Source organism: Cryptotermes secundus, unplaced genomic scaffold (assembly GCF_002891405.2).
Source record: "Cryptotermes secundus unplaced genomic scaffold, Csec_1.0 scaffold131, whole genome shotgun sequence".
Taxonomy (NCBI): Eukaryota; Metazoa; Arthropoda; class Insecta; order Blattodea; family Kalotermitidae; genus Cryptotermes; species Cryptotermes secundus.
This window is the reverse complement of record NW_019742552.1, coordinates 784,436-804,853: the sequence shown is the minus strand read 5'-3', so window position 1 is coordinate 804,853 and position 20,418 is coordinate 784,436. Positions and strand designations below refer to the sequence as shown.

General features: G+C 39.3%; 1 protein-coding gene across 9 annotated transcripts in view; it reads right to left on the bottom strand.

The window, feature by feature from the left end:
• Positions 1–20,418, bottom strand: part of LOC111873279 (sodium-dependent nutrient amino acid transporter 1) — a 105,046-nt gene that overhangs the window by 8,089 nt on the left and 76,539 nt on the right. For all 9 annotated transcript variants that reach the window (XR_002844369.2, XM_023867858.2, XM_023867856.2 and 6 more), the window contains 10 exons: positions 13,283–13,402; positions 11,849–12,134; positions 10,590–10,815; positions 7,512–7,782; positions 5,850–5,953; positions 4,606–4,795; positions 4,127–4,303; positions 1,368–1,467; positions 855–1,031; positions 398–492 (listed from right to left, as the gene is read on the bottom strand). Coding sequence is in view for 8 of the 9 variants with exons in the window: in XM_023867858.2 (XP_023723626.1) it covers positions 398–492; positions 855–1,031; positions 1,368–1,467; positions 4,127–4,303; positions 4,606–4,795; positions 5,850–5,953; positions 7,512–7,782; positions 10,590–10,815; positions 11,849–12,134; positions 13,283–13,402 (1,746 nt within the window). In the remaining variant the exon portion in view is untranslated. The remainder of the gene's footprint in view (positions 1–397; positions 493–854; positions 1,032–1,367; positions 1,468–4,126; positions 4,304–4,605; positions 4,796–5,849; positions 5,954–7,511; positions 7,783–10,589; positions 10,816–11,848; positions 12,135–13,282; positions 13,403–20,418) is intronic.

The following is a 20,418-nucleotide window of genomic DNA, read 5'->3' as shown; positions in this document are numbered from 1 at the left end:
AGGACGGCGCCTCAACACCCAAGATAGCACTGGAGTGACGTCCTGAAACAGCTACAGCCCAGTCACGTGACTAACGCACTAGTAGCCAAAAATCACCTACAACCCATGGGTCTCTCACTCTTCAAGGGATATGAACCCATGAAAATTATACAAAAATAGACAAATGGAAGGGATATTGAACCTGTATATTCAGAAACGTACCCAATAATATCTGCTTGAAGTGACGGAATTGGTGTGATAGAATTTGAATAAACTCGAGAATTATTTCCTAAATATAGAGAATATGCTAAAAAAATTCAAATTCCTTGTAAAATTTTCGTTGACTCATAGACTACATAGACACATTTATTAATCCCCTGTCAATCATCCTGTTTCATCTGTGCGTGAAGTAACTAACCTCAAGGAAGGTCCCCTTTCTCCTCTTGAATATAACAAGCAATGCCCAAAATGGAAGCTGGATCACTCCAAATGTAAAAAGAATCCAACCTGCAGCTGTAAGAAAATATAACATATTCTGTTTTGACATGTTAGCCAATTCAAACGACATGTCATTATTCAAAAGGTAATAATGAAATATCCAAAATATATGTATTCAATAACAGGTATATATAAGCCTCAAATATTGTTTTAAATTACATAATGATTGCATACTACTATTATTGGCATTATTTGGGCATATTTTTTTATTAAGACATAAGAAGTTACAAACGTCTTGGCTTGTGTATTCTAAGAACTTTGTATTTGGTTTCAGAACATACAATTTTGGCATAATATGAGATAGACAGGTTTCCTCTCCAGCTGTACCTCGTTAATGTTACTGAGTTAATGTCAATATTTCACATTGTCCTTCTTACCATAAGCAGATGTTGGGAACGGTTCATCATGGTAAGTTTCTGGTTTCATGATGACCATGGAGTACACAAGGATGACAAGCATGAGAACTGGTGTAACAACACCCCAACATAGTCTCCAATATATGCCCATTTTCTTACCGAGCATGAACTCCAAATCATTACATAAGTTATCCACACCTGCAGAAACCCAGAAATTTTACTGGAGAATGCTGTTTAATTACAAAGCCGCTATCCCTAATGTAACATCAGGGTAATTAAACTTAATTTGCTGTTATTATTTCGGAATAGTATTCCCAACAATTTATATCCCGTTCCATTAAGAACACAGGAGTGCAGTTTTCAGATTCAATTCTACACTAGAGTTACTGATACAACTTAATTCCTAGAATTTTCTTCAGCAGGCGGAATAAAAATCCCTGAGTGACAGAAGCATATGAGAATCCTACCATAGGATAAATATATGACCAACACGATATCCAAAAGTGAGTTCTTTAAATAATATGTAAAACGTACCATAAATCCAAGCTATTCCAATCATTTCAATTGTTCCTAAGATGAAAACGGTGAAGTTTGCACCATAGAAATCCACCAGAGTCAAAATATACTGTCCACCCTGCAAAATCGTAAAATATTAGGCATAATAATGACAGAAAATTACAAGAAATTGAACAGAAAAACGTATGCAAATTGGAATAATTTACATATCCAGATTGAATTTTACCGTCAGAAGTTATATTACTGCCCTTGTCATGAAAATGCAATGAAACTAATTCGGTGAAATGTTTCAAGGAGAAAAAAATACTACTTTCATGCCATATACTTAAATGCATCAGAGGCTAAATCCAGGACTTTATGTCACAAAAACGTCAAATCTCTCTGCTAACTGAGTTACTATTAATTGAAGTGATCATTGTTTCTTTGAGTGGTGACGTTCCCGCGCTCAGCTGTCCAGTTTACAGTCCTAAGCAGCAGCATTTCACGTAGCCCATTTGTAAGCCAAGGAGAAGCGAAATTACTTAAGACCCCCCATATATATATATATATATAAATACATTTCATATTGGATATGGAGTATGATTTCTATGCACGAGTGGCGTGTGTAATTAAAATTGAAGGGTACCCATTCCCACTGTGGAGCAACACGGGTTTCGAACTGAGGCTCAAGAATTCCATAACTGAGAGCCATTTTTTAATCATGATGTCAGCCAAAGACTTCTGTGAAAGTGTTCACATTGTCCTCTTGATGAAAATAATAGCAAATTTCTCTTTGACGCTTGCACAAGAAAGATATCGTAGCTCCTTTCTCCGGGAAATTCCTAATTTCACTCCACAAACCAAAAATTCCGATTGCTTTGGCAAATTCAGATCGATCAAGACGGTTTATACAGATGATAGGCATTACTTTGAGTTTCCGCCCGTTTGACCTTCATCATTACAACTTATACCACGTCAATTTTCATCATCTGCACTCCTTTTTCCTGGCGGCCTGGGTACAAGCAAATCTTCATTAGTAAACCTTCAATGTGTAAAAGAGGACTTCAGGTGTAAGATAAATTTGGGTATTTCAGCCAATGTTCAGACTCAGCAGTAAATCATAATATGTATACATTTTCAATACAAATAATAATGCATTGAGTGGTTTTAGATTCTGTTCCAACCACCAGAATCGCAAACAGAATTTGGTTATTTAGAAGAGATGCACTCGGCCAGCCTGTCGGAAATCTTCAACACGTAAACACTTCTTACTAGAGGTTGCCAATTCTTGTCCTGATTCTCTGCCTTCAAACTGAATAAAATATGTATGCTTTTATGACGAGGTTGTCAAATTTCGGTTTTAAAGTTTAAAAGTTACTTTTCTATAAGCATAAGAGGCAGCGTTCGGGTGGCTGACGCAAGTGAAATTATGTACATAGAATCGCTCAAAATGGGGCGAATTCTTGCAAGTTACTAACAATTGAACGAATTCGTTAATATGACACAAAATATGAATCTTAAAAAAAATCTAAATTTGTGTGTCACTCAAAATCAGAGGGTGACAGAAAAATTTTGTTTTTATTTTTGTGATCAATGTACAAAAATAAATCTCCTAAAAACATCTCTGTGACTAAAACATTGTCGGTGTTACTGGTTTCTCGACTTCGTCTTGTTCCGGTAATCTAAAGCAGTGTTTCTCAACCGCCGGGCCGCTGCTCGCTACCGGGACCTAGCATTAACTATACCGGGCCGCGATCTCACAAAGGTTGAGAACCACTGATCTGAAGTACACTGAAGACACAGCGTCTTGGAAATTTGATTTGTTTCGTCCAGTAATTAGTGTTAGCTCTTTCTGAATGGATTCAGCACTGTTGTTGTCACCTACTTCCTCACCTATTCCGTATTCCGTATTGAGGGGGTGGGTTTCCCCAAGCACTTAGACCGGTTACTGGTCCATTGTGCGTCCCTTTTTAATTTCTACTGTCTCCATACCCTACCGGTACTGGTGCTTACTATCAGCCCATTTCTGCAGCGAGGTTCCAAACTCTTACTGGCAGTGGTATCTAATAGTCCCTTTCTGTCAGCGAGGTCGTCCCTCCTCTGGCAGGGGTTCCTAGTCCCTTTCTGCCAGCAAGGTTTCTACCCTCTACTTGGCAGTGGTATCTAATGCTTTAGTCCCTTTCTGTCAGAGAGGTCCCCCCTCCTCTGACAGTGGTACCTGATACTTCCCCCATCTACCGGAGGAATTGGAAACTAGTTGGGCGCGAAACTTGGCCTAATTTTGCTCAGAGGTCTCCTAGAGACATGAGGTTCTTTTACGTGCCGTAAATCTACGACACGGGACCCACGGCTTAAAGTCCCTCCCGGAGGACTTGTTCCCTGAATTTTTCCGCCCTTAAAAATTCCACGACCTCCACAAGGTTTTTGAACCCGCGTACCTTGAGTCATGAGGTGGGAAAGTTACCCCTAGACTACGGAGGCCGCTTTACTTCCTCACCTAAGGACGGAAACAGATCCAGTTGTGTTCTTTGGAATACCGGAAGATGGACAAAGTCCAAAAGCCAAGTAATCCCGAGTGTCATACACCAGAACATTACTGCAATAATATAGAGATTACAAGTTTATTACTGCCTGTCGCTTAAATTTGAGGGATGAAAAAGAAAAAAAAAAGTCACCAAATCTGTTGCTATATATTTTCTAAATATGAGATTACACATTGACACTGACAGATATTTCGTAATAATTTAATTATATTTTCATGCCATTTGTATATATATGATTAGGACTGATTTACTTACAGGTGTGACATAGACTAGTCCCCCAATGAAACCAACTATGCAAGTGGCTAATGCAACAATCCAATACTTCAAATTTGGAAAGCTGTCACAGATAACAGTAATAACTGCTCCTGAAAGAGCTACAGCACTGCCGATCCCTAATGTATAGAGCATTAAGAAGAACAGCACTGCAAAAAGCTGTAACAAAGAATATAATAGACTTACAACTCATAAATCAAACAAGGAAAGGAATATTACTCTTGTATAAGCATTTTATACGCATACACCTGGTTCTAAATATGTGAACTCTCATATTATCTGTCGAGGAAGACAGCAGTATTGGGTGTACACTCAGAGAAGCCTCTACTTCTTGTATTAACCAATGTTCCTGCACTAAAACGGGAGCAGTTCAATTTACGAAGTGCTGTTTATGTGTTGAACATCACAATTTAAACTTAAATCTTCTTCAATAGTAAACATTCAAGCGAAATATCAGATACCTGAGGGACAGCATCGAACTTGGAAATTGCATCGGGGTATGACACGAAAGCAAGCCCAGTGCCTCCCTGCACAACCCCTTGTATATCATCTATACCCAATTCGTACATCAGGTTTCCCAAGATGGAAAATATTGTGCAGCCGGCAAGCAGACTAGTGAACGTATCAAGTGTGGTGACGATCATGGCATCCCTGCGACAGAAGCATCATTAAGGCAATGACAGTATGAGTGCTTAATCCTGAGGACCATCATTATAAGTGGCGCCTCAACACGGAATAAACTTCCTCTACCCCGATATGCTTATAATTTGGGAAGGAGAGGAAAATTTGTGCTCTTATTTATTTTAAGAGTTTATTTTTTATGACTCATACTAAACTTCCGAAGAATTTTTCTTTCGGTGATTAGTGAGATATATCCAAAAATGTGCCTTTGGCTCCGAGTAATATGGACTTTAAAATGAATTAAAGTGAACGAACTTCACACGTAATAATGTAAGTTCTGCATATCGGCTTTGTTTATGTCTTCGAAACGATTCAAAATGTGGAAGTGAAAGTTAGCTGAAGCCTTTAAGTAAAATTTCCATTAATTTGAATTAACGCGAACCAATAGCAGCAATGATTTATTTGGTTACCTTAAAAACGGGTCAATGGACCCATGAGATGTATATGTATGTATATTATGTATGTTGCGTGAACCAGCTTTCAAAATGAACTTAAAGAAATCAACCTTACATGTGGTAATAATCATAACAGGGATGATGAATATAAAGTTTCATCAAAATCTGAGAAAAGAGTAAGCAAATAGAAGTAAAACTTCATATGCATAAATTAAAAGGCCTTTACAAATGAAACCAAAACCAAATGGGTCAACAAAATTTAGTGTAGTCCTATCGAAATCAATTATATAGCCTGGAGACTTTTGCTTGCAAAATGATGTACGCGCACTATGAAGTTAACATTTTGGGTACTTGTCTTCGACACGAATCTAAGGACTATTTAAACATCCCGTTTCCTGTATGGAGAACAATAATTCTGGAGAAGCTAAATATATTCAAAGAGGAAATCCGTAAATTTTCCGCCTTATACGACAAAACTTAGATCCATTCCCATATTCACAAGAACTCACGACTTGTGCATGACTTTAGACAGAGTCCAGTCTACATCCTCACAAATTACTTACTTAAGATTCATTTTAATATTAGCCTTAAACTTTAGAAATTAATATTTTATTTTTATCAATACTCACCTATAAACGTTATGATTGAAATCATTATAAGATGAATACATAATAAGCGTTCCGAAGCAGATATTGAGGGAAAAGAAGGCTTGGGTAACGGCATTGTACCACACCTGAAAAAGAATTGAATTTTTGATAAGCTACATGTAATAACTCATTCTAGGTTTTATAAGGTTATTTTATAATTAAAAGCCTTGATTAAGTGCTGGTATGAGTTCCAAGACACTTTCTTCACTCGTACAGATAATGTGTTACCTGTTATAGAAAGTGCTATTGAAGTACTATGATGGATATTTTATCATAACCACATAAAGGACTTTTCTGGAAAATGATTGGAATTCATAAGAGTACAACGACATTTACGATTTTCCTGTTACTCGCTCCTTCTGAAAGCTATCCTTGTAACAAACTGTGAAGGCCCACAGGGTTGTGAGGCGTCGAGGTTCACACATTTTTTTCTAAACAATCGGCTCACAGATGGCTGTAAGATTGTCAGCCTTAAGCGCCGGCCGCCATTTACCCCCAGGTACATACCTGGTAATCATTTCTGATAGAGGCTGAGTCGAACTCACTTCCTTTCTCTTAAGGTAAAATACTTTCCTCGGCACTTGATTTTCGAAAAAGTGACAGAAAATATTAGGTTTTCCTTGTGCTTAAATACACAATCACAACGACATTAAGACGTTGGGAGAAATGGAGGTATAGCTCCACCATTCTTAACCTCGGTATTTGATGGAGGTGAGTGGTCAACATCACCCCCCCCGAACCCTTTAACCCCTGGGAAAGAGCCCCTTATACACGCTGTATAGGAAGTTGGAAGGGCCCTAGAGTAGGTCTGGACTTTGTGGAGAAGAGAAAAACTTGCCTCTTTTGGGATTCGAACCCAGGCCGTTCAGCACTTAACCTCTTTTTTTTCTTTTAAATTCGCTCAGTGGGGTGTGGAGTCCAGCTGGGTCCACTCGGCACGGCGGCCACTGATTGGCCTATTGTAGCCTGCCACGGGTGATTATGATGATGGAGAATTTGGTGGAATGAAGATTGGTAGGGGCAATCGAAGTTCTCGGAGAAAACCCGCCCCAGCGCCACTTTGTCCACCACAAATCTCATTTGACCAGACCAGGGATCGAACCTGGGCCGCCGCGGTGGGAAGCCAGAGACTAACCGCTTGAGTTATGCCGCGGCCAAACACTTAACCTCTTGCTGTACCGACTGAGCTTGAATTCTGTTGTTAACTTGCTTACGAATTTAATTTTGACTTGCGACTGTAGTTCGAAAATGTATTGAATTTCCAAAAATTTCGTACACTACACTAGCTATTACTGTAACAAGACCTCTACGAATATGGGTAGCGAGCTAACAACTAAAATTTTTTGTTTGATATGCTCACGCAAATATTATCTCTAAATTTCTACTTGCCTGAGACAGCAGGTTCGGTTAGCAGTAACCTACAGACTTCTATTTGGAAGGTCTAGTGTTCTAAACTGCTCGATTTAGAGACTTCTTTTTCAGTTCCTTGTGTACTTCCTTACTCTGTCAGACATTATGTTGGGATTGCAGTTGCAAATGGATCACGCGTGCAAATACTTTCGCACTTGCAGTTCTTTTCCATCCTTACATTTCGTTCGACGCTGATGAAGTCATTAAGTAAGCAGAGCCCATCCTTTCACTTACCTCGGGATTTAATAGTTCTCCCCACTGAGGCTCGATGAAGAACAGAATCCCTTGGCCAGCACCTGGCAAAGTAGCACCACGGATAAGCAGGGTAACCATAATTACATAGGGGAAGAGCGCGAGGAAGTACGCTGCCTTGCCTGAGCTCTTCACACCTCGGACAATAACCACAAAGATGCTTATCCACGAAAACAGCAGACACAGAGTGAGACGCCAGTCTGGGGCTCCAATACCATCTTCTATGGAGTTTGGTTCATGCAGTACATACTTGCTACAAATGTAAAGAAAAGGAGCACATGTATAGTGTTCTGCTGTATAACAGAAGGATATTTCTGAAGGTCGTCATGGGAGAATTTGTTTTCGATATCACCATCAGTTCACTGGATTAATAAGCTTATAATTATTACATACAGACGACCTATTGCGTTTCTTAAATACATGCCGTTTGAATTCAGAACCCGACTGGTAAAACTCTTATTATTATTCACACCAAATTAGAGAATGCCTATCCATGTGTCAATGACAACCCTTGCCCCTATACCCTACACGGAAAATACTTTTTAAGTTAAGGCGCTACCTTTATGTCTACCTGAAGGTGTGTGTTATCCGAAGAATGACAGTGCTCTGCAAATTCACGCTAGCATGATTACTATGAATGTCTTCTAAATTCTTAAGAAATTATTCCTTTTGCTCTTATGATCCTTGGTATTACTTTCAAAAAGGGATGTATTTCAACCAGTATTTTGTTTGTATGTTAGTATTTTTTCACTTTCCTTATCTGCTATTTTTAATCGGTTTATATTTACATAATAATCAAGGAACGAGATTATATTCTCCCTCGGAGTATGTTGTCAGGTTTACTGCATGTTTTGGTTTGAACTTGCCTGTGTTTTAATCGCGGGATTTGTTTTGCATTGGTTATGATCATAATCTTTACGTTTCTGAGGAAGATGTCCTCAATCTCATAATCAACTTTACTATAATTTTTCATACCTTGTTTTCTAGCCAGTGCTTCCTTGTAATTGGCGTTCTTGCGTTGTCAAACAAATTAACCGAATTGTATTACATGGATTTCTCATATCATAATATTTTATTTTATCTTGTTTGCTAGTAAAATTTCCATCGCATATTTCCTTTCACCTCACATATCTTTCTGGTATTATCCATAACTGTGCTTCGCAGCTCCTTCTCACATATAGAACCACTCTGATCTTTCATATCTAGGCTCAAGGAATGGTTTCATTTAAAGGGGCACACACAGTTTGTACAATTTCCCTGAATCTGAAAAAGAGTACAGTTCCAGATTCCGAAAAGCAGCATATGTTTAAATCCGAAAAGTAAAAATGCTTAAAAATAATGCTTCTACACGGGCCCGGCAGGAAAACCTGACGTTTTTACTATTATATTAGTTTAGAAACGACCAGGTTTCCTTGCCGGACTCTGTATAACCATTGGTTTTATTGATAGAAGATGCCGGACTATATGCGTTGACAGAAGATATTTCATTTAAATGGCGTACATGGCGATCGGACAAGTTCCTTTTTGAGATATTTTGACTTACAAAAGACAAGACATGTCATTTTGCGAGTAAGACGGAAATATATCATTAATTGCCTTGTAAGAGAACCCGAAAATTAATTAAATGGCGCTGAAAACCAAAGCTCGCCACTACACCCTATCCTCAGTACTTATATTTCGCATCTTCACCAAATATCTTCCTAAGATACAGCTTGATTTTATCACAATATCACATTCTGTTTTCCATCAGTTGCTCTTCAACACATTTCTCGACCAAAATTCAGTACGCTGTTTTTTTCGCCCCAATATAGCTGGCTAGGCTTAGCAGTGGCAGAATTCGATAATCATTCAATTATATGTACTGTAGCCGTCCGCCTACGTACATCTGCCACGACTGTCGCTCGAGCTTGAGTTCTTTATCTCAGGGATACGGGTGCTTCGGAGATGGGAGTGGAACATACTTCGGGGTTCACGAATCCAGGGGGTTCCAGAACACACCGTGTATTGCAGTTTTAATTTAAAATTTCATTCAGTGATCAATATTTACGCCGGTCACGGTAGCCAAGCGGTCTAAGGCATGTACTGTCTTCGCTCGCTTGGAAACCGGGATCGTGGGTTCGAATCCCATTCAGGGCATGGATGTTTAGTTTGTTTGTGTGCGTTTTTCTGTGTTTGTGTACAGGTAGAGGCCTTGAGACGAGCTGATTACCCGCCCAAGGGGTCCTACTGAATGTGTAAGATCAAGAAAAACGGAAGTGAACGGAGAAGTTCATAGAAGTAGGCCTAGGCCCACTGAGGCTGTAGTTCCAAGAAAGAAGAAAGAAGATCAATATTTACATTGTCCTCCAAGCTAGCCGCTCAGTCCATCCTACTCGCTACCCCTACTGCAAAACACTTCTCTGTTCTCTGTCTACATTTCAACAGTCCTCCTCCACTCCCTGTAAACAACTACTATCTCTTTACAAGTTCCCCAATGGGCACAAAACAAAACAAAATAACAAGAGAAAGCGAAGGGTCGAGCCCGATATCTGTCCTACATTCGTATTTTTCGAGAAGCCCATAAACCTTTGTAGGTCTTCAAGGCACACGAGCAGGGAACCCAAGACCCCTCCTGGCCGGTCTCGCACAATGTCAGCCCATTAATATTACTTTTATGGACGTTAGTTGTCAAATTCAGGATCTGATTTTTTTAAATACACGTAGTAGAAATTTGGTATGGTGTATACGTTATAGTGGACTAATACTGATTAAAACGGAATTCACGTACGAAATATTACTGAATGCCCTGAATATCAAATTTAATCGCAATATTTACTATGGGAGATGAAAATATACGAATAAACGTACAAAATTTTATTTTATGCACTTTGAAGAATAAAGCATACAAATTATTTTCAATAAGGTAGGAATTTAGGAGGTTAGAATATTAAACATATTGTGTGTGGTACTACCAGTGAAACATAAAACGTATCATTCATTGTAATGTACTTTGATTTCGTTCTTTCTATATGTTACACACATATATATATTTTTTTTACCGCATAGAGAATGGTCACTTACTAAAAATATAATTCAGACGAACTCTTGTAACCTGTACGATTTGCAGCGTCACTAATATTGCCTTCTGCGCCTTTGGAGTCAAAACAATTGTCCCATTCTTCTGCACACGTCGACCACGGCAGTTCAGAGGCAAACGACTGAAGGAAGTAAAACACAGTGAGAGCCATTAGAGAGCAGTAGTAGATGAGCACCATGATTGTGGCAAACATCTGTCCATAGCCAAGGCCTGCAACAAACATTAGCAAAATGGATAAGCTTGAGGTTGAGAATAGTAAAATTGTAGTCTTACGGTTCATGATGTCGTATGGTTTCGTGATTACCAACAACTCGAATGGTCGCAATCTCAGTAAGCAAACTGTTAGAAATACTATGAGACATTTCTCTGTGGCCTTTAGTCCGCAAGCGAACTATACCGACCAAGCGACCGCCACTTATCGGCGAAGTTAGTGCCAACTTTAGTGAATAGAGGGTGTTGAGTGGTCAGCCCAACGAATCCCCACGGCCGTTAATCTCGGATTTGAGGCATTCTGAGGCAAAATAAAACCAAGTGGTTTTGCTTCTCCCTGTTAGTTGCAGCTTTATCCTTTTTCTTTCTTCCATGTATTAGTTTTGAAATACAGTTTCCAGATTGCTTGCTTCATCTAAAAGGAAAGATAGCAACATGGGACGTGTCTGTGTATATGCCTCCTAATAAATTTCGCGTCAAACGATCGAGTCTGAAAAATTTGTTATGAACATATGACGTTATGGACTAGCCAATCGTCATTAACATCAGTAATATCCAAAAGATCTGCAATCGAATATTGGAGGTGGGAGCAGCACTAACGCCGTTTAACGTAGGCTTCTACGATCACGTGTGGGAATAGATTCACGCAGTTTCTGTTTAGTTTAGAATTTCTTCTTTTTCTATTTTGTGAGATAGCAACATGATAAGGGCGTGAAATATACATCAGTCTTTCCATTTTTCAATAGTAACTAATGAAAGAACGCATACAGAATTCTGTATGGGTAGAGACTGTAAACTTACATAGAAGTTTTACATAAACTTTCTGTTTTATATGTTTAATATATACATGTATGATCACGGAGCTCATGTTTAAGATTATATTTTATAAATATATATTAAAGTAAAATATTCAAATGAAACATGACTGAATTATACAGCTCTTAAGAATCGCACTATACAGACAGAAATATCCGAAGGAAACAAAATGTCAAGAGTCCTTTCTAGAACTGGACGGAAGGAGCTCCTAACGTACCTTTGAGTGCTGGTGAGAGTACCCAAACTTTGACTGGTCCTCCAGACACGAACTGTCCTACAGCCATCTCCAAGTAATACAATGGCTTGCCGATGAGGAAGAGGACCACGATGTAGGGTATGAGAAATGCTCCGCCCCCATTTTTGAACGCTGTGTAAGGAAACCTCCAAATATTGCCCAGCCCAACTGACATGGCAATACATGACATGAGGAACTCAATTCCATTTGACCACTGTTGTCTTTCTTGACCGGCACTGACATTCTCTTCGGCATCCGTGGCACCATCCTAACAAGTAGACATAATCTGTATAAGCATGTTACCAAGCGGAGTTTCGGAATTAGATATTCATTTCATTGTTTGTATTTTTAATATGCATAGTGTTAAACAACCACAAATTTCTAGATATTATAGAATAATCTGCTTTCAAGTCAACACTCACTATAACACGTTACTTTCGGGTATATTAAACCATTAGTCTGTACACAATATTGAAGTTATTGATCAGGTCTCCTGCTTCGTTCGCGGGAGCTCAGTCTCAACCAGGACATAGGACTGTTCTCACATGAGTTTTCGTGGCTTTCCTCACTTCATCCATACCGGAAGAGTTGTTAGGGACTGGGTTGTGAACAAATAGAATCGAGTTTATCAGCCAGTCAATTCATAGCTCGATACATAATTGATAGCGTGTCACAGAAACAGACAGAGACAAGAAGAAATGACACCTGAAAGCAAATATTTCAGCACCCTGTGCTTTCGATTTCTCTCTTATGCATTATTATAGAATGGTTATTAAATTCATATCATACTCTTCCTTGCTATAATACCCTGTAGTCTGGTAAGTGGGCATTAATTTTCGGAGGAATCTACTGCCTCCAACTTCAGGGTGGGTATCTGCCCTATACTTATTTTAAACACAATTTAAGACATGTCAAGAGAAAACCAAATCGGGAGATATAGGTTCCCTTTATGAGAATTAGGATGCAGGTCACACACTGCACTATTTTGGAATTAAAAATATGTTTCTAATATAAATTAGAATACATAAAACTATAATTTTTCCGGTGGTTCTGTATGGGCGTGAAACTTAGTCTCTGACATCAAAGGAGGAACATAGACTGAGGGTGTTTGAGAACAGGGTGTTGAGAATATTTGGACCGAAGAGAGATGAAGTGACAGGAGGATGGAGAAAACTACATAATGAGGAGCTTCATAACGTGTACCCTTCTCCAGGTATAAATAGAATGATCAAATCAAGGATGATGAGGTGGGCAGGGCATGTAGCACGAATGGGGGAGACGAGGAATGCTCTTGTGAACACGGAAATGAACTTTAGGATTCCATAAAGAACTGGAAAATTCTTGAGTAGCTGCAGATTTGGCTACTCCTCAAGAAGGCTCAGCTTCATAAGTAAGTAGTTAATGAATAAAACATACCAGTTTTGTTTTGTCAGTTGTTGCAGCAACGATAGGAACTCCGTTCAACTGTGAGGACTTGAGTTGTATATCCTGTTGTCCTGAATCATCTTCAAATGCTTTGTTCACATTTCCGAATTCCTGTAGAAAGACACATTTAATTTATAACAAAAGGGAATAATACATATAGAAATTATGTTAGCCGTCAAGAAAACAAATATACTCAGTTTTAATGTTTTACAGTTGGAATTTTTATTTCTGTTACATGTTTCGGTTGTGTAAGACCATCATCAGGCAGTTAATATAGGAATACGTTTAGTTATTGAACTACCGATATGGGTCCATACCAGGGCAACGTGTCATGTTATATACTAATATATATACATATATATATATATATATATGTAGCAAAAATTTATGTTTATATAAATACTAACATATATATATATATATGAAGCAAAAAAATATGTCTTATATAATACGACACGTTACACTGGTATGGACAGTTGTATTAACATACAACGGTCGCAGAGGGAGAGTAAGTTGGAGATTTAAATAAGGAAGTGGAATTCATTACAAATGATAACTTCTTCAGACACTTAAGGTAAATAATAGCTATGTCCGAATATTGAGGAAGAAATATTTAAAAATGATTTCTAAGGGAAAAACTTCAACGAAAATGTTCGTGGAATCTTTCAGGATAAGAACATATTGAAGGAAATTAAGACAAATATATTTCACAGCAGAGTTGAACTTACTCCCTTATCCGGAAGTTGGATGTAGCCATGATTGAAAAATTCAGGAATGACATAAGGATAGTTAAATTCGAACATGTCTTTAGGTGACTAGAGAAGAGAGGGAGGTGAGATACATTAGAAGGAAATGCTGTTTCCCCAGTAGTGACAGGACGCCTACAAATGTAAATGTGATTCGACGAATTGAAAGAGAAAGACGCATTTTCCAAAATTTATGCTGCATTATTCGCTCTCAGGAAGCACAAAAACAGAACTACATAATGAGACCTACATACAAGTTAAAACACATGGTAAGTGCATTATGAAGAAACGGGGTCATGGAAGATAAGGGTTGAGTTAACTGTATTCTAACACCCAAAATATATTTAAAAGGCTTACATCTTCGTAAATATCCCAGACAAGCTCAGAGAAGGAAGTGCTGTGTCAGTACAGGGTGGGGCGCAGGAACTTCCTTTCTTTTAAGCCGAATAAAAGANAAATGTTATCGAAGCTCGGGCTGTGTGAGCCGTGGAACCATCCTGTTCCTAAATGCATTTCTTCAAGAGCTGGTTCGAAAAAGATCTCAAAATCGACTGTCGAACTGCGTNGCCACCGTTCTCCATGCACTGATGCAACCGTTTTCTGAAGTTCCCCTCTGCACGTTCCAACATGTGCACCGGAATTTGGGCTACTTCCTGCCGAATAACATCCTTCAGCTGAAGCAGGTTTGTGGGGCGATGTTTAAAAACCTCTGCCTTGAGGTATACCCATAAAAAAGATCACAAGGCGTTAGATCAGGTGAGTGCGCTGCCCACTGGATGTAACCTCGAAGCGAGATGAGCCGTCCGGGGAACTTTGCCTCAAAATGTTATCGAAGCTCGGGCTGTGTGAGCCGTGGAACCATCCTGTTCCTAAATGCATTTCTTCAAGAGCTGGTTCGAAAAAGATCTCAAAATCGACTGTCGAACTGCCTCCACATTTTCTGGAGTCGTAACGGTCCGTTGTCGTCCTGGTGATTTTTTCACCACATTCCCGGTTGTGCTAAAGTTCTCTACCCACAAAACAATCGATTTCCGGTCGGGAACCGGACCTCTGGGCTTAATTCCGAAGTGAGTACGGAACGCACGCTGCACCGCCACTTATGAATGGTTGTTCGAAAAATAGGCTTCGAGAGCAAACGCACGCTGCTCACTCGTCCACCTCATGTTTCCTACTGAGGGGTATTAGACAGAAACTTCCGCGACTGCTGCGTTCGCCGAAGCTATCGCCACTTTTCTGCGACCTCCCCTCCTTTCACAATGCGTCTTCACAGNACTTTGCCTCAAAATGTTATCGAAGCTCGGGCTGTGTGAGCCGTGGAACCATCCTGTTCCTAAATGCATTTCTTCAAGAGCTGGTTCGAAAAAGATCTCAAAATCGACTGTCGAACTGCGTCACATTTTCTGGAGTCGTAACGGTCCGTTGTCGTCCTGGTGATTTTTTCACCACATTCCCGGTTGTGCTAAAGTTCTCTACCCACAAAACAATCGATTTCCGGTCGGGAACCGGACCTCTGGGCTTAATTCCGAAGTGAGTACGGAACGCACGCTGCACCGCCACTTATGAATGGTTGTTCGAAAAATAGGCTTCGAGAGCAAACGCACGCTGCTCACTCGTCCACCTCATGTTTCCTACTGAGGGGTATTAGACAGAAACTTCCGCGACTGCTGCGTTCGCCGAAGCTATCGCCACTTTTCTGCGACCTCCCCTTCTTTCACAATGCGTCTTCACAAAAAGGAAGTTTCTGCGCCCCATTCTGTATATTCTAATAGATTTTGTCTGTATATTTTAGCCTTCTTTACTTATTTTGATAACAATAAAAGGAGGTTTATGATATAACCATGCTCTCTGTCTGTGTATCCTCTCCCCATTAAACACATCTCAAAGCGTACTTCATAAATCTCTCTCATCAGTCTGTATGAGAAAGAAACTAGTGAAATGCTACATTTGGAACATTTGGAGCATTGCTTTATATGGGGATGAAACTTGGACACTTAGGACAGTAGATCAGAAACACCTGGAAAGCTTCGAAATGTGGTGTTGGAGAAGGATGGAGAAGATCAGTTGGACCGATTATGTGAGAAATGAAGAAGTGTTATTTAGAGTCAGTGAGCAGAGGAATATCCTACACGAAATAAGAAAACGGAAGGCTAATTGGATTGGTCATATCTTACGCGGTAACTGCCTTCTAGAAGAAGATATTGAAGGAAAGATAGAGGGGCGGATAGAAGTGACCAGAAGACGAGGAAGAAGACGTAAGAAGATGCTGGATGACCTTGGGGACAGAAGAGGATATTTTCATTTGAAGGAGAAAGCTCTAGATGGCATCAAGGGGAGGAACTGTTTTGGAAGAGACTGTGGACCTGTCGTCTTGACAGATTACAGATGAATGAATGAATCAGTCTATATATGTTTGTCCCTCCTCGTTGCTAGGCAAAGGCTCGGTAAAAACGTTACCGCGGCAATGAATATACACTAAACAATAGGAGAAATATTGGACGCATCATTTTCTATGCAGTCCGTGTCGTATGAGAGGAAATTAATCTATTGGTTCTTCCCAATACTTCTTGTTAAGTCAACATTATTATGCAGTCGTTAATATTTTAGTCCAGGAAAGGGTAATTCTTTTTAACCGGGGAGGGGTAGAATTGATCACAGAGTTAGTTTACAAAATAAAGATTTAAGGCATCTTGAGGACAGTATTAATTATAATTAATACAGATATAATATCCTAAATTCTGCTGGTTCTCAAGGCATTAAGATATGCAACCATCTAAACTGAAGTGACTCAACTCCATTTTTTCTGTGAGCCCTACTGGGCCTGCTATCCAGTGTATAATGAAGGCTCTTTTCCAGAAGTTGAATGTCCAGAGCACAAAGCTGACCACTCATCGCTCAGGTACTGGTAATTTCCATGCCATTCATAGAGCCTGAATATATTCCTGCGCTCCCAAGAGGCCATCACACGCTGCCTGGAGATCAGTCACCCTGCCAAAGGGTTTTCCCGGTCTCTCAGTCCGCCAATGGAAATTGCGGAATAGCACCTTATATTAGATCATAGCCGCTTCCTTTCACATCCACTCTGATTCATTATACACTGATCATTATATCATTCGAATTCGTATAATCTTAGAAACTGGAAGAGTCTTTATACAAACCGAAAACGAGAAAGTACATAATTAAATAAGGGCTGCCATTGTATCGTGTCCAGAAGCAGTCGGCATCCTCATACCCATCTTCTTCAAGATATATTTTAATATTACACCCACCTACTTTCAAATTTCTCAATTAATTTTTTCTTCAAGATTTGAAACAATTTGTTATGTATTTCTTATCTTTCCCATAAATATTGCTATTATTAGAATAAGAGGAAAGAATTTGAATTACAAATTTGGTTCATGTACTGGCTTCCGCATGCAAGGAAGTCTCAGTGAATTAACAAGACGAAATGTTTGCATAATGGGAGGGAAAACAAGCAACTACACATAACTTTAATAATCTTTTTGTCTGCATATAATTTAACGTATTGCTAGAACAGTGTATTTCTTACTGCTTCCGGAATTGATATGTTTTATCGAAGGACATTTCATGCAGAATTACATTCCGGTTTCTATTATTAATTTTCTTGTATTCGTTATATACTTTTATTTTCTCATTTACGCATTTTATTACAGGAAATAGAACATCTTCAGTTGTGATGATGGCGTATTATAGGTTATGACAGATTATAATAAGCTCTAATGAATGCAGATATTGAGAACTATACCTTAAATATAATGCATATTATATATATAAGAATTGTAATGGGAAATATGAGGTCTGAGGAAGCGGCACTTACGCTGACAATTGGATGGCTGTTTCTTAAACTGCTCTGTGAGAGTGCACTGAATATTCAGGTTAGGTAAAGACAAATTGCCGGTCACGGTAGCCGAGCGGTCTAAGGCATGCACTGTCTTCGGTCGCTCGGAAGCCGGGATCGTGGGTTCGAATCCAACTCAGGGCATGGATGTTTGTGTGCGTTTTTCTGTGTTTGTCTATAGGTAGAAGCCTTGCGACGAGCTGATCACTCGCCCAAGGAGTCCTACCGTATGTGTAAGATCTAGAAAAACCGAAGTGAACGGAGTTCATGGAGGTAGGCCTACGCCTACTGGGGCTGTAGTGCCAAGGAAAAAAAAAACGAATTATACAATTATGTAGACCTATACACTATTTTAGCCGGTCACGGTAGCCGAGCGGTCTAAGGCATGCACTGTCTTCGCTCGCTCGGAAGCCGGGATCGTAGGTTCGAATCCCACTCAGGGCAAGGATGTTTAGTTTGTGTGTGCGTTTTCCTGTGTTTGTCTACTGGTAGAGGCATTGCGACGAGCTGATCACTCGCCCAAGGAGTCCTACCGAATGTGTAAGTTCTAGAAAAACCGAAGTTCATGGAGAAGTTCATGGAGGTAGGCCTAGGACCACAGCATTTATAGTGCCAGGGGGAAAAATTTCACTATTTTCAGCATTAGATGTTAGACTTCGGGATATCCAGCATATGCAGAGCTGTCAATAATTCAAGGAGATTTATTTAGAACCGCAAGAGGCATTCGATACATATTAAACTGAGTTTTCAAATCGATAAATCGTGGAACACGAGCATTTGCTCCTGAAAGGTATGGAGGAAATCAGCGGAATGCGTGAGGTACTACAAAATTTGAGACAGACTGACTGACATTCAAAGCTTATCGAAATCAAATGTCTCGAAGTAAGCAGCATGCAAAAATATATTTCTCCATAAAAACGTCGGTATAAATTTTCTGCCACAATCATACGTGTCCTCGGCGCCGTGTGTGTGAGCAAATGATGCAGAAATCTCAGGGAAGTATCTATGGCACGATTTCACGTTAAGTTCTCCTCTTTCCAGCTAAACGTTAGTAGATTATTAATTAATAATTAAACAACTTAAACATATTCGTTAAGAGGAGATTGAACTCGGGTAATGCTTGCTACCATTCAGTCCAGAATCTTTCTTCTCGTCTGCTGTCCAAAAACATAAACATTAGAATATACAAAACCATACTTTTACCTGTGATTTTGTATGGGTGTGAAACTTCGTCTCTGATATGAATATAGAATGAGGGTGTTTGAGAACATGGTGTTGAGGAGAATATTTAGACCGAAGAAGGATAAAGTGACAGGAGGTTGGAGAAAACTCCATAATTAGGTGCTTCATAACTTGTATTCTTCTCCAAGTATAATTAGAATGATCAAGTCAAGGAGGATGAGGTGGGCATGGCATGTAGCACAAATGGGGGAGACGAGGAATGTGTATAGGATATTGGTGGGAAAGTCAGAAGGAAATAGATCACTGAGAAGACCAAGACGTAGGTGGGTGGACAATACTAAAATGGATCTTAGAGAGATAGGATGGGATGGTGTAGATTGGATTGATCTGGCTCAGAATATGGACCAGTGGAGGACTCTTTTGAACACGGTAATAAACCTTCGGGTTCCATAAAATGCTGGGAAATTCTTGAGTAGCTGCAGAATTGGCGGCTCCTCCAGAAGGGTTCTGCTCCATGAGTAAGGAAGTAAGACATATTCGTACATAGTTCATGTTAGTATGATTTTACCCAACCAAAATATGGCGGATATAATCTTAAAGCTCCACATCGTCGTCATGTTTGTAATTTGCAATACAAAAATATATTACTTGAATATCTGGCTAATACGACTTATATATGCTCACACTAAATTTCGCAAGTAGAGCTAAAATTGCTCGTTAGATATTGCATTTAAACAAGACAGATAACATAGATTTCGTGTGTTTGCAATGTTCTTGCTTTATATTCTACATGAAAGTAACTTCAATCAAGTGATTTATTTCTCGGGAACTTTCACATAAAAAGGAATCAATACCGCACAATAATAGTAATATCAAAATATAACGGCCGCCATATTGACATTATTTGTATGGTAATTTTCTCGTGTATTAAAGTTCGAGTGGCTTCCAATTTCATAACATTCATAAAAAATAATATGTAACTGCTTCGGGTGTTCTATAGAAACCCTGCATAACCACATGAATATGGCGGTTCCGTAATTTTTCCCGAAATGTAAGATAAAAAAAGAGTGGAATAGACAGATCGAAATAGGCATCATACTCTTCAAGGTTGATGGCATTTAAATTACACCTAGCGTATCCAACTTTTCTGATAAGAGATGAGTACACATTCAAGCTGCCAGACTGAAAGACTGATGATTAAGGCCAACTGATACGAAAGTGTGTCTCAGTTGTTGGCTTGTCAGTTTACGAGAAGTTACTCTTATCTATTACTTCTTCTGCCGCCTGTCATATAAATTTAATCCTTAATTTCGATGACTGCATTTGTAACACCTTATTGGATT